At 38.4% G+C, this 13,074-nt stretch overlaps 1 protein-coding gene across 3 annotated transcripts in view; it reads right to left on the minus strand.

Annotated features, from left to right (window-relative positions):
* The window catches only part of LOC106490859 (uncharacterized), a 43,404-nt gene that overhangs the window by 22,788 nt on the left and 7,542 nt on the right, over positions 1 to 13,074 (minus strand). For 2 of the 3 annotated variants that reach the window (XR_010886877.1, XR_010886878.1), the window contains exons 3-4: positions 6,125 to 6,255; positions 2,888 to 2,988 (exon numbers count right to left, since the gene is read on the minus strand). Coding sequence is in view for 1 of the 3 variants with exons in the window: in XM_067315676.1 (XP_067171777.1) it covers positions 2,888 to 2,988; positions 6,125 to 6,255; positions 6,613 to 6,641 (261 nt within the window). In the remaining 2 variants the exon portion in view is untranslated. Of the gene's footprint in view, positions 1 to 2,887; positions 2,989 to 6,124; positions 6,256 to 6,612; positions 6,671 to 13,074 lie in introns of all 3 variants that reach the window. The other variant, XM_067315676.1, reaches the window with a different exon arrangement.

Genomic DNA, 13,074 nt, shown 5'->3' on the forward strand with positions numbered 1-13,074 from the left:
TCAAAATGTATTCAATTATCTGGACAATGACTAATGGAAGGAAGAAGAAGTTAGAGGCAGAGGATGAAGGTGAAAGACCTAATGGATAAGAGGAATGTTCTGAAACAGGAAATTTGATTACTAGCGCACAAGCAAGCTCTCACTCAGCAAAATATCCTGGGTCAAAGGCAGCTGGATACTGAATAACGAGTGGTTGCCTGTCGAGTTCACCAACTCCCTACACACATTGCTATTCCCACAGAATTCAGTGGGGATATCAAAGAAGTAGAGGTTGCAAGATTCAAGCCTATTTTAGCAACAAGCTAGGAGAGAAAGAACCACTGGACAGTTTCAGAGGGACTCCACAGTCTCTTACTGCTATTCATTTTCTGGAATTTTGCTGTGGAAACAAAATAGTGAGGAAAACAATAACAGGATTAAGAACAATGAGAGACTATTAAGTCACATACCAGTGGTTTACAGCCTATGGCATTTTTTCCACTGGAGCCATGTTAAATTTCTTTTTTTGCAATGGTTTTGCACTTTTTGTGTACAACAGTTTAGGGTAAAGCCTATTTGAACTAAATGAGGCCTTCTAGTTCCTCCCTGGGAGGTAAAGTAGCAGGCTCCACTTTGATATTGTTTGTCTGTTTCTTGTTTTCACTTTGGTTCTCCCACCTGTATCTGTGTAATTTCTTAGAGAGTGGTCCGCTTTCTGCTCAGCAACAAGAATTAGTGCCTTCAGTTGCCAAATCAGGCTTCATACTTCCTGGGCATTTGAATCAATAAAGAGCAGCAGCAATCAGTGAGGAAACAGTAGTCATGAGCTCTTTTATGGTCTGTAATTCTGGGAGGGATAATGTACAAAGATTGCATAGCGATAGAGATGTTTGGGACCAACCTACAAATGACCAGTAATCCTGCAATCCTGTGCAGCATCTGCTAGGGCTAGTTACTTAAATTATGCAAGGGCATTCTGCTATTTTAAAAGATCAAATTGATTTTTACATTCTTCTCATTTTACTTGTTCCCAGAGATCTGTCAGCAATCTGTCCTGACAATACTATAGCAAAGACACTGAAGTACTTTGAAAGCCTGAAAAATGTTTTTAGTTATTCTGTCGCTGTTCTACACTCTGATTACATAAAAATTTTAAATTAATTTATTCTCAGCAGCTGTTGAATTTCTTTAAAGTCTTTGAAGTCATTTTGCACACTCTGATAATAATTTAATTGTCCTGATTTAAAATGTCCAGCTTTATTTTGCACATTTTATTTTATTTTTATCCATATCCAGTGAGAGACTAGTGTGAAGCAAGTATCTAAATACCTAAGTAACATGGTTACAAATGATGCTACACATAAATTATACATCAGATGCACAACCACTTGCAAAACTCAGCCTCACTTGGACATGCAAAAGGCATTAGTGGTTTCCAAAGTGAAGATGCTGCAGTCACTCATCTTCAAGATCTTGTTACCCTTAATGTCCACATCTCCCATGTTTGAGTGAGGTCATTAAGGGATGGCTTTCTGCCTCAAAATTGGCTGCCACAGAAGACTGGTACTTGTAAGCTATGCCTTTTGTACAAACTAATGTGGCATTAATTACCTGCATTTACAGAATGACTACATTCATCCCTTATGTTATCAGATAAAAAGAGCACATACTAGTCATGTGCTGAGGAATATTGCTGAAGAAATTCTTGCAAGGATTGGTGCCAGGCTGAAGGCATAAGTAATGCTCACTGTAGACCAAGAGGTTTGAGCCAATGAAGACAGAGCACATTTCTTAAGGCTGCGTGAAAACCAGAGGACAACTGCTGGCGCATAATCTCTCTATGCTGTGTTTGCTGGAATGTGACGCTGGTACTTTACACAATGAGGACAGGATATACTCTTACAAACAGTGTGTTAGAATTAAAAAGGGCACAAATCCAGCATGATCTTTTGGTAGACACCTCTCAAACCTGCTTAGGATATAGCTTCAACCATTATTCTTTTCTTATTACAAATTAATCTCTATGTCCCAACTGCTCTCCATAAATCTTGTTTAGCTATATATTCTTATAGGTAGCAAAACAGTCTGATTTCATGCAGTTCCTAAAGTAAAATATGGATTTTGCAAAATGGAACAGAGAGGTAGGAATCTCCCAAGAACAGTTCATCCCTTGCTAATATGGGTGACACATAAACCCCTGGAGCTGCCCTTATCTTTAGCTCTACATGAAGGCTGAATAGCACAGACATCCAAATTTTAGGTGCTAAGATTAGGTGAGATGAACTTCACTATGAAAACAAAGGGAAAAACTGAGATGAGCGAGGCAAGGAGCCCAGTCAGCTCTTCGCAATAGGACAGTTTCTCTGGTAATGCTTTGTTTCAGTCTTTTGCTGAAAGAAAGCAAAACCCCATGCAGGTATTACCTCCAGATGTGGGGAGAAAGGCTGTGGGAATGAGAGAGAATTCAGGGAGAAAGACAAGGGGGCACAAAGGGAAAAACAGTACGTGGCAGCCAAAGCACACCACCCTTTTGCAACATGAGTAACGAACTAGCTGTGAAGGCCAGACAGTTTGTTCCAGCTGCACGGCGGAGGAGGGAGCGATACGGAGGTATCACGGTCCGCCCCTGACCACAAAGGGTTGCATCCCAAAAAATAATTGCTGCTCATGGACTAACTGTTGACCTATAGTACCCCCAGCCTCATTATCCCTGCTTACCATATTAAAAATCACGCCCTTTGCTGCATAATGATATGTAAATAAGGGGGGCATACCCCCAACAACCGCGCAAATGGCAATCTGGCCAATGAAGTATGTCTGCCACGCTTCCACATCCCACCTTCAGCAACTATAAAACAGCAGATAGCTTGCTAAAGTTTTTGGACGGGAAGAAAATTGAACCGCTGACCTGTTCACCGGAGATGCTGACAAGTGAGCCTCCTTCTCCCTCCCCCAAACAGGGACGCCTCTTTGGTAAGACTTGCGCCTCCGACAAACGTTGGACGTTACCTGGGAAAATATATTATTATTGAAAGGGCTTAATTTTTAGTTTGAGCTCATAGAAAGAAAATTTGTAGCAGCAAGTGCATTTATCAACGGCAATTCCGAACCTGTTGTATCTGTCGCTTTAATAAAACCTTGTTCTTTTTACTTTGCGAAACTGTCTCAGGGAAAGTCCTCAAACAGGGGGGCTCTGGCAGGCAAATGTAAATTATAAAGATTCTTCTTACTTTGCGAAACTGACCCAAGGAAAGTCCTCAAACAGGGGGGCTCTGGCAGGCAAACGTAAATTATAAAGATAAGGAAGGGCCTTCCGTCCCTCCCTTTCATGCGACAAAGGCTAGCAGAACTACCCAGCTCCATCAGTTCACTCTTTGTTCAGCTACAACAGGCCTGACCTGCATCAGTGTTCGGCACTCAGAGCTGTACTTGAAGATAATATTAAAAGCAGTCTGGCTATGTTGCTACTTGATGCTAAATCTTACAGATTCCTGGCTGTCTTATATTAGGTACCCAAAATCAGTAAACACTTTGACCTTTATCTTTCTGTGCCTCATTCCTGCTTCTGAATGACAGTGATAAAATTCTCTCAGCTTAAAGGATTGTTGTGAAAATGAACTAATTCATATTTGTGAAGCATTCAGCTAGTATCATACTCATGCCAAAACAATGAATAATTCTGTCCTCAGGATTTGACAAATGATAAGTAAATAATACATGGGTCCACACACAGCAGTAATAAAAGCAAGGAAAAAGAAAATTGAATATTGAATAAGACAGCAGTCAAGTGGAAGAAATACAGTGAAGTTATAGAATTAGAGAACAAGTTGTAATAGATATGCACATACAGACTGAATGAACATTGCACAGGAAAGCTTAAATCTGTCATTTTCTCTTTTTTAAAGTGCCTGACTTCAACAGTGTTTTTAATGTTGGTTTTTTGAACATTTATAGCCATGCTTTCTTGTTAGGTTTCTACTCCTCTCATTGCCTCTCAGCCTGATACATAATTTACTATGATGGTCTGGAACGTGTAGAAAGCATAAAATCTCATTTGAAAAATCATTCAGATGGTCATGGAAAGCTATCTGAAATGAAATTAGAAGTCACCCACCCATACTGCAATTCCTTTCCACCCCTCCTCCATGAGAATTACATCTGTGTCAGCTGATGTGGTATTGAAACAGCTTGACAGTTCCCTGCCTGGAGACCAACTCCACTGCGTATGTTCTGCTCATTATCACAGCTGAGATAAACCAGAACTACTTAGTTTGTGGCAGGAATAATATCAGGAAAGGTAGATGGGAGCTGGTAGGACCTAGGTTAAATTGTCTCTATTGGAAGTTTCTATTTGTATCCCACTGAAATTATTGGGAATTTTACCAATATCTGTTTGCATGTAGTAATAAGTCTTAGACCTCTGAAAGCTAGGTATTGAACAGGGAACACATGAAAAACTTGTCTGACTCACTGCATTAATTTTGCTCAAGTCTTGTTCAGTTCTGAGACACTGCATTAATATGCATGACAAATTGCTGAACAGGGTGAAAAGAAAGAATTAGTGATTGATACTAATCAGGATCATCTGCTCTAAACCCAAATGTACTGTGCTTTATTTGCTCACAATATATGTAGTTTTACTTCAAAATATTCTCCCAGTCTCTGGTTATCTCAGTACCACTACTTATGATTCTTCATGTGTTCAGAGTAATATCCATCCTTAGCCTCAGTTCCCCCAGTAAGTACATGTTACAAGTAAGTACATGAATTACATGTTAATGAATTAACAGGCTCATCTGCCTTTTCTTCTTGAACCCTACACACAGAAGGAAGTGACCAAATTTCATGTGTTACTTATAGCTCTACTTTATCATTTAGCCAAGACTACAAAGCTCAGATATTATCCAAATCTATTTATCCTTCTTGCTGAAATAAAATAGAACAGATAGTCCCCCTCACACATTGTTCTGATAGGTTAAGACAAGAAGCCTATATTTTGGCTACTGGCCCTCTCCCTCAAGGGAAAAAAGAAAAAAAAACTTTAGAGGAAAAGGACCCTAAGAAGCATGCTTTGGACTTGCTCTCATAGCTGAAATCCCTAGAGATGCCACATGGAACACCTAGCTCTTTAAGAACTTTAAAAAAACCTGACTGTTCTGACCTATTTTCCTGATATGAGATACAGGTTGACAGAGAGGTCTGTCAATCACTTTTAAATTATGATTCCTTTCATTCCTTTCTAGGCCAGCTACTTGCCATTTTTTCCCATCATTGAGAATATATGGAGGCTGCTTTAAGGAGAAATTAAGTTTATTTCTATCTAAGAAATTCTTCAAGATAGGCTGCAAATATTCACACCCTTTTCCTGCTTTTCCTCATCTTTGGAGCTGTAATTACATGTAGAATATGATGACAGAAAGGCGCTGAAGCCACAGGCTGTCTTTATCTCTTATCCCTTAAAAGACTTGGGAAAAGTGGGGAAAGGGGGCCAGTGCTAGTTTAAAGCTCCCGCCCACACAGTAAATTGCCTGAGTGGAAATATTGCTTTTCAAAGAGTTCAAGTCCTCTGTCATATTTGTTTGTTTGTGTATCACTGACTGCACTGTAACTGAGCTTCTTAGGTGTGTAAGATTTTATTGCCTGACAAACATGTTTGCAGTGTTACTATGTTTGTGCTGTCCAGATAATTGTCACTGACTGGCTTCATAACTTACAAACTAGATTTATAATGCAGTTGGCGTGGCATTAGCAAGAGGGGATGGCTGGATTTGTGGTTAAGGCACTGATTTGGGAGGTAAGAAGTCCAGTCTTGGTTCTTGGCTCTCCTGAAAGGTTTTCCTTAAGACTTCTGGCAAACCACAGCCTTTCTGTTCCACTTCCATAGAGTGGGGGGAAAGTATCAGGATCCCAACCCTACACAGATTATCAGTCTTTTCAGGAGAGACATTATCTCCTAATGCATGTATGCAGAAACTCTTCTACAGAGACAGGATAACATATGAAGCCTTTAGAAAAAAAATACAGTGCAAACAAGGATCATGAGATTTGTGAAGTATAAAGGTGTTTCACTAATGACAAAGATGAGTTTACTATGAACACACCTTTAATATTCATGACGAAACCAAAGAAGAGCTCATCAACTCACATATCAGAGGTGGACTTCCTGGAAGGATAAGCCTTCTCCTCCCTTCTAAGTCACTTGCTCCATGGTGTGTGATAGCATAGCCATTGTATACCATCACCAGTGCTACAGTCCTGGGCATCATAACAATGCAGCTGAAAATACAAAATATAGCAAGGAGAAAGTGCGTGTACAGAAAGTAAAAAAGGATATAGTCGGCAATATTTGTCAGATAAACATATATTCAACAGAAAAAAGATGGATTCAGCAGATCTGCCTTTTGCTGCTATTGATAAAGTAAATGTAATTGTATTCCTGTCCTGTTTGTGTGGCTGATGATCTTGCTTTTGTTTTATTCACCAGCAGAATATTATTCTGGAAGGAAAACGCAACAAAGAGTATCCATTCTGGGCTTTTCACATTATAATGCTATTAATGCATTTTATCTACAAAGAGCTTTTACAGGATGAAAGTGCTGGAGTTCAATTTATAATTAACAGTTGTCGGCTCACCTTTCAGACCTCTCTTGGACAAAGTTCATATTGAAATTGAATTTTTCATGTGTGAGAACTGAAAAGGAGCAAAAGGACAAATGGATTAAATATCTATTTTTTAATACTTGTATTCTGAAAAGAGTAAAAAAAACCTCTCAGAGACTTGTTGGACAGAAATTTGAAAAAAACCCTGTAGTGATAACAATCTAAATAAGTGAGATAAGTGTCTGTAATTTTAAATGTGCTAAACTGCATATGTGAAAAATGTTGTTGAGAATATTTATGGATAAGTGCAAGCATACCTGCACAACAGTAAATTTAATGACTGAGTTAAATTTCCTTTACATTGTCTTAGAATCTCAGATGTCAGATATAGCCCTCACCACCTTCTGTAGCAATGGTTGAGGTACAATACTGTCAGAAGCAAGAAAATCACTTACAATGCATATTTTATATACTGCTCACTCTATAGGCACTATAACTCACACTGACATGACAGATGCTAACAGGATAGACAATGAATGTTTAAAAAGCAAAGTGCAGACACATATATGAGACTTTGTAAGTCCAGAGTGAAAGAAAATTCAAACCCATCCATATGAAGTGTGCCTGGATGTTATTATGAGCGTGAGAACACAGGTATACCAAATTCAGACCACTCAAGTAATTAAAAAGGAGCTTTGGTTCTAGTTTCTGTCAAAAAAACACACAAGCTGGACTTCAGAGAAGCAACTGTGACCAAACAAAAACAGTATTAGTAAGCAGTTACATCACTTTTTACTTACAACCCAATTCTAGTCTTTTTCTCAAGTCAACACTTTGTTGGCTAGTTTTCTGCCACAGGAGATTTAAAGATTTTCCTATTGTACTCTAATTATTACCAACCCACTTGAAACTAGGAGATGTTTGGAAGCTTTCATTATCTCCCAAAATATCCTTTACAATTGTAAAAAATCCCTCTTTCCTGTTTTTTTTTTTACTCAAATCTGGAAAGATAAGGATTTTTAAATGGTCATTGATTTATGAATTCTTGAAAAATATAGTTCAAAGCATAGATTCACTCTTGGTTTACACAGGTTTCTGTTGTCATAAAATAGACTGTAGATACTGGAAAATCCCCAACTCCATCTCATTAACCAATAAGAAGTTACGGTAGTCCAGGGCTTAATCCAAGCCTAATTAAAGTCAACGGGAGTTTGTTTATGTCTTCAGAATGAATGCTCAAAAAGTTACTACCTTTTCAGCTTGCTTTTTCTCTAAAAAGTGTGCATAAAAAATCAAGTTCTTTCCTTCTTCTTTGTAACATGAGGTTGCCCTGATGCTTTTATGGATAACATGCAAGGCAATCAGAACTTAGAAGAGCGATCTGGGAATACACAGACTTCACTCAATCAAAACTCCTATAACCCAATTTGGTATGCAATGAGGGCTCTTCTGATAGCATTAACTCCTAGGCAAAGGTTTTCAGATTCCTCACCATCTTCTAAAGAGATTCTCATTATATAATATTGGACCAGGTAAGAATAACAAAGGCCTGTTAAACACTTAAACCTATGATTTTAATTATCTTTATGAAAACCTTAGATATTTATATGTAAGGGCAATTCTTCATTCAGGAAAACAATACTAAGAATAAGTGTTAGCAAGAGGCTTTCTTCATTTCCGAGTCTTTAACTAAAAACCAGAAGCATAGCTGAGTGTCTGTAGTTAAGTACAGCAACTTAAGTATAAGTTGTAGCTCCTTTATAAGGAACTTCAATTAAGACAGAGAGTGTGACCATAATTTAAAGAGTGTACAACAAAAAAGTATGTTTTATCCAGGATTACTGTAAGTACAGCTGGTATAAACCCATGATTTTCATCCTTTAACTATACACCTGTGATTTCCCGTAAATCATGATGTGGAGCAGTAGTTAGTCATTTAGGGTTTGTATAAAATAAGGACATTATGAAAGAAGTTAGTATTCTGCCTATTCTTAGTTTGTAATTACATTTTATTATAAAATATATGGAATTGGACTCATTCCTGAATTTCTGCAAGTCTTAATGCCTATTTTATGGTGCAGACCTATTGCAAAAAGTCTGTCAGGTGGGAATGTTATCCTGATAGAAAACTGGCCAAAAACTTCCCATCCTGAGGTCCCAAAGAAGGCTAGCAGATCCTTCTTTGAAAAGTGAGAGATAGTGGTGAGGAAGTCTAAGAGATGCACTGATTCAAGGCAATCCACTTGTGACCTCCAGCAGAGGGTTTTTTTAGGGTTCCCTGATGATATTTAAAATCAGCCCTTTGGCAATCCCTTTGTCCCTTTAAATCCTTCTGGTTAGAAAACATTAAATATCCTTACCATTTAATCTAGTAATATACCATGTTTTTAAATATAATGGCTGCTTGTGATTATCTCAGACACAACCAGTTAACACAGATCTGCCCTTGCCCATAGTAAGGGCAAATTTACACTTAATATAATTGTCAATTAATATCTTTATCAATTTGGTACATCTTCCTAGCATAAACAAGCCTATGACAGCAGATCACAGTCTGTTCTTCCTGGACTGAATCCTTCCATGCCAATGAATACTCTTCTGTTTTCTGGGGCAAAAAAGCAGTTGTCCCTTTGTTAACCAACTCTTGCCAAATAAGTCTCAGTCCATGATTTTGTATAATGAAATCATTATATGTGGTTCACACCCTTAACAGATCTAAATGTCATAGTTAATATACTACAGAGTTACAACTGGCTTTGCCTCTAGCTGTTTTCTACGCCTAATTTTGCAGAGCACACATATGCAGAAAGAAATTGTTTAAATAGCATAATGTTACACAGCTGGTTCAGTCAATAACATCCTTAACACTTGCTACACAAGATTTTTCCCCAAAGGATTATATGCAGTTTACCCTAATTATTATTTTGCCTTGTTTGGGAGGGGAAGAAAAAATGGTATTCTTCAGGGAGCAGTAAAGAAAAACATATGTATATATTGTTATATGTTCTAGCAGCTGATGGAGGTATCTTAAAACTGCTATACAAATACCACCAGCAACCAAATAACTCTGCAGAGTAGCAATGGTAATAAAGGCTTTATTGACCTTCCTCTACACACCCAAGGAAAATGCTGACAACCGTAATCATTTGGTTTTCACCCAGTGGAATCAGCTGAAGGCAGTGGAAGCTTTTCTCACCAATTTCAGGGGTAATGGGCAAGTTAAACTTCTAGGCACAGCCAAAGTAAACAACTGTGTGTGACCTTGCTGCCTGTTTTGCAAGATCTCTGGGAATCAAATTTGCTGTGGGGGGAATTGGTGGGTATTAGTTTTGGGCTGCTAGTGTGAGGACTGGCCACCAACCCCAGGAACAACTACTTGCCCTTTCATTTCTGGCCATCCCTTTCCTAACCTGTCTGTGCAGAATCAGATGTTTTTTTGTGGGGAGGATGAGAGTCAACAGCCATTGAATGGGATGAAGAAGGAAGTTGCAAGGAAGAAGAGGGCTCTAGGTCCTATGGAGGATTTGGAGAGAAATATGGAGGGAGGAGAGGCTACTGGGAAGTGGGGAGGCTGAGAGACTTGTCCTGTATCCTATCATCTGCGGGCATGATGGCTAGTGAGTGTGTGGAGAGATGCCACAAAGCCCCAGAACTTCACCGATTCTTCTCCTTCCTTTTTGCTGTAATCTGAGTCCTTTCCACAGCCTCTACCTGTCTCTCTCATTTTTCCAGTCATCCTTCCCAATCAAAATCCCCTAAACTCACTCCCAGTTCCTCTTTGCCTCTTTTGAATCAGCTCTTAAAAGCAAAACCCTCTAATGCACTTGCTGAGTTCTGCCAGCTTCCTTGCTACACCACAGCAGAATGCGATATTGATTTTTAAATTAATTACTGATCAACCTTCAGCTTCTGAGACTCAGGCAATCCTTTCTCTTAACTCTCTGCAGCTGCCTGCTCTGGCCTGGGGGCTAAAATGTTAGTTGTAGTCCCTTATATGGAATTCTACAAGTTAATGGATTTGAACAAGCAGAACCCCAGTACATAGTATCTATCTCAGTTTATCCCAATACCTATCTGTTGCCATATTACTGTGTATAAAGGATACAGAGGCTCCATTGTATGCTGCTCTCATCTGTCCTCACTCTTGGACACAGGATTCCAGTCATTTTGGAACAATATTACTGGAAGGATCCTCTGGGCACAGAACAAGATATAGTACAGAGAGCTGTCAGAGAAACAGCATTTCAGGGTCAACTGGCTGTCTCCCAAATCATGGTGTTTTGTTGTCTCTCATTGCAAACTCCTCTACGAATACAGTAACAGCCTTGGATCTGGTGATGTTAGCTAGGTTCAGAGGTGAAATATGTATTCCACAAATACACAGGCTACATGGTCACTTTCAAAGGGCTAAACACATCTTTTGACTGATCTACTAGCTGTCTGCCTAGCTGTAAAAATGAATGCATAAGACCTGTGTAAAATCCAGTTCAATTACTGGGAAGACCTCTGAACAAAACCCATTACATGAAGGTCAGGTAGCTAGCTTTTTTACTGAAAGCAGTAGCAACACTTCTATTGTACTTTATTGGGAATGTGAGTAGGGTCTTTAGGTCAAGCACTTGGACCTCTGTGAACAGGGGATAGGATTTCCTGCTTTTCCTGAGACCAGAGGGTCTAGTTTTGCAAGAACAGAAGGATAAATGGAATATATTTGTTCTCATTATTGCTATACTGTATCAAGACTATGTTGACAATGCAAATACTGTTTTATGTTTCTAAGTATTTTTCTGCATGTGATTTCAGAATGGCATCCATTCTCATTTTTTGGAGATCAACCGTTTCACATGGGGATCCTTTGTCATTTATACTCACATTATTGGAATAATTCCATAAAGATTTGTGACTCTGGATCTAAAATAAATAAAGTGAGAATTTGACCTGTGGATTTCCAAGAGAAAGATCAATAAACCCAAAATTAAGAAGAATCTAGGTAATATTCAGATTCTATAAAACATTTGAACTAAGGTCTTTTTGACTTACTGGTAATTGAAACACATACTTAAGTATCTGCTAAATAAACTTTTATAAGGTGGTATGTTTAACAGCCTGCTGCACTGAAGCTTAGGTATTCACCATAACCTTGGCAAAGACAAGAGAGAAGCTTTTTTCAACATAAGCTATCAAACCTTTCCCATGAAAGTGGGAAAAAGTTTTATTTCAGGGGCCCAGTATTGCAACCACTGTATATGAATTACAGCATTTGTAGAGTAGCCAGCAACCAGTCAAACTGCTTTATAGAGAAAGCAATATACCTGGTCCTGAATACATCCAATGAATATTATATTCCACATGTGCTAAGCTTGCAAGAGCAGTTTATGGGAAGGTGGAGGTGGTAATACAGATATTTAATGGGAAGCTCCTAAACCTAGAAGGCACGATGTTTCAAAAACATTTGGATTACCTTCAGTTTACATTATTCCTGCAATACAGATGCTATTGAGATTTGTGTGTGTGAGTTGCTTTTGGAAAACAAGGGAACAAATGAGTGATTAAGAAATGCAAGTTATTTATTAATAGCCCCAGTACAGAGACATTAGTGGAGCTGAAAAAGAAACAACACTTGCTGTTAAATAAATCTGACAGACATAGGATTCTCAACTGATATTGTTCAAGGCTTGTTAGGATTTATTGAGGACCTGGTATCTACAGTTCAGATTTTGCTTTCAGGGTCTTATGCACTGATATTGCTTCTTAGTCCTGTGTCAGACATATATTGATATGTGTGCCTTGTCATTAATTATATACTTAAATTCAGGCATATGTGACAAACCACTTCAGCACACTTCAGTCAGTAGGACTTTAGAATGTGCTTTAAAGAAAAAGAGCTCCTAAGGGTATGTTACGCAGAAAAAGGCAGGTTTAATTATAACTTGTGTTCACATGTCTGTATAGCTTAAATTAGCTAACATGGATAACAGTGAAAACACTGCTTTTGTGTGAACTAGTAATTGGAGTTCAAACTCTCTAAGGCATATGTTCCTGCATCTTCATTTCTCTTCTTAGCTATGTTACCTAGATTAGGCTAACACACCCTGCTATGGTATCTTCATTTCTGCTATGAGGGTATCCCTACTGTACCAACAAAGTATTACTCATTTTGAGTATTTATTTTACCCTTTTCGCTAAAATGGGTTTTGCTTTTCATTTAAGACTAAAAAACAAAGTTAAAATATGGAAACTTCAGCCACTAAGGTTTTGTAGCTGGCCTTCATCATTTCCAGGAAGAGGTCATTTCCATTGACAGCTACGATGCTTTGCTGGGCATATTCTCAATATATGTTATATACAGTTGTACAGTTTGCAGTTGCACTGGCTTCTTTAGAAGATGTGACTGTTAAGGAAGAGATGCAGCTGGAGTTTAAAGTGGGTTAACATGTTGAATATAAATATGAAATACAAGGTCATAAGCAAAATCCAATTTTTTTTGTTTCTGAA

Source organism: Apteryx mantelli, chromosome Z, assembly GCF_036417845.1.
Source record: "Apteryx mantelli isolate bAptMan1 chromosome Z, bAptMan1.hap1, whole genome shotgun sequence".
Lineage (NCBI taxonomy): Eukaryota > Metazoa > Chordata > Aves > Apterygiformes > Apterygidae > Apteryx > Apteryx mantelli.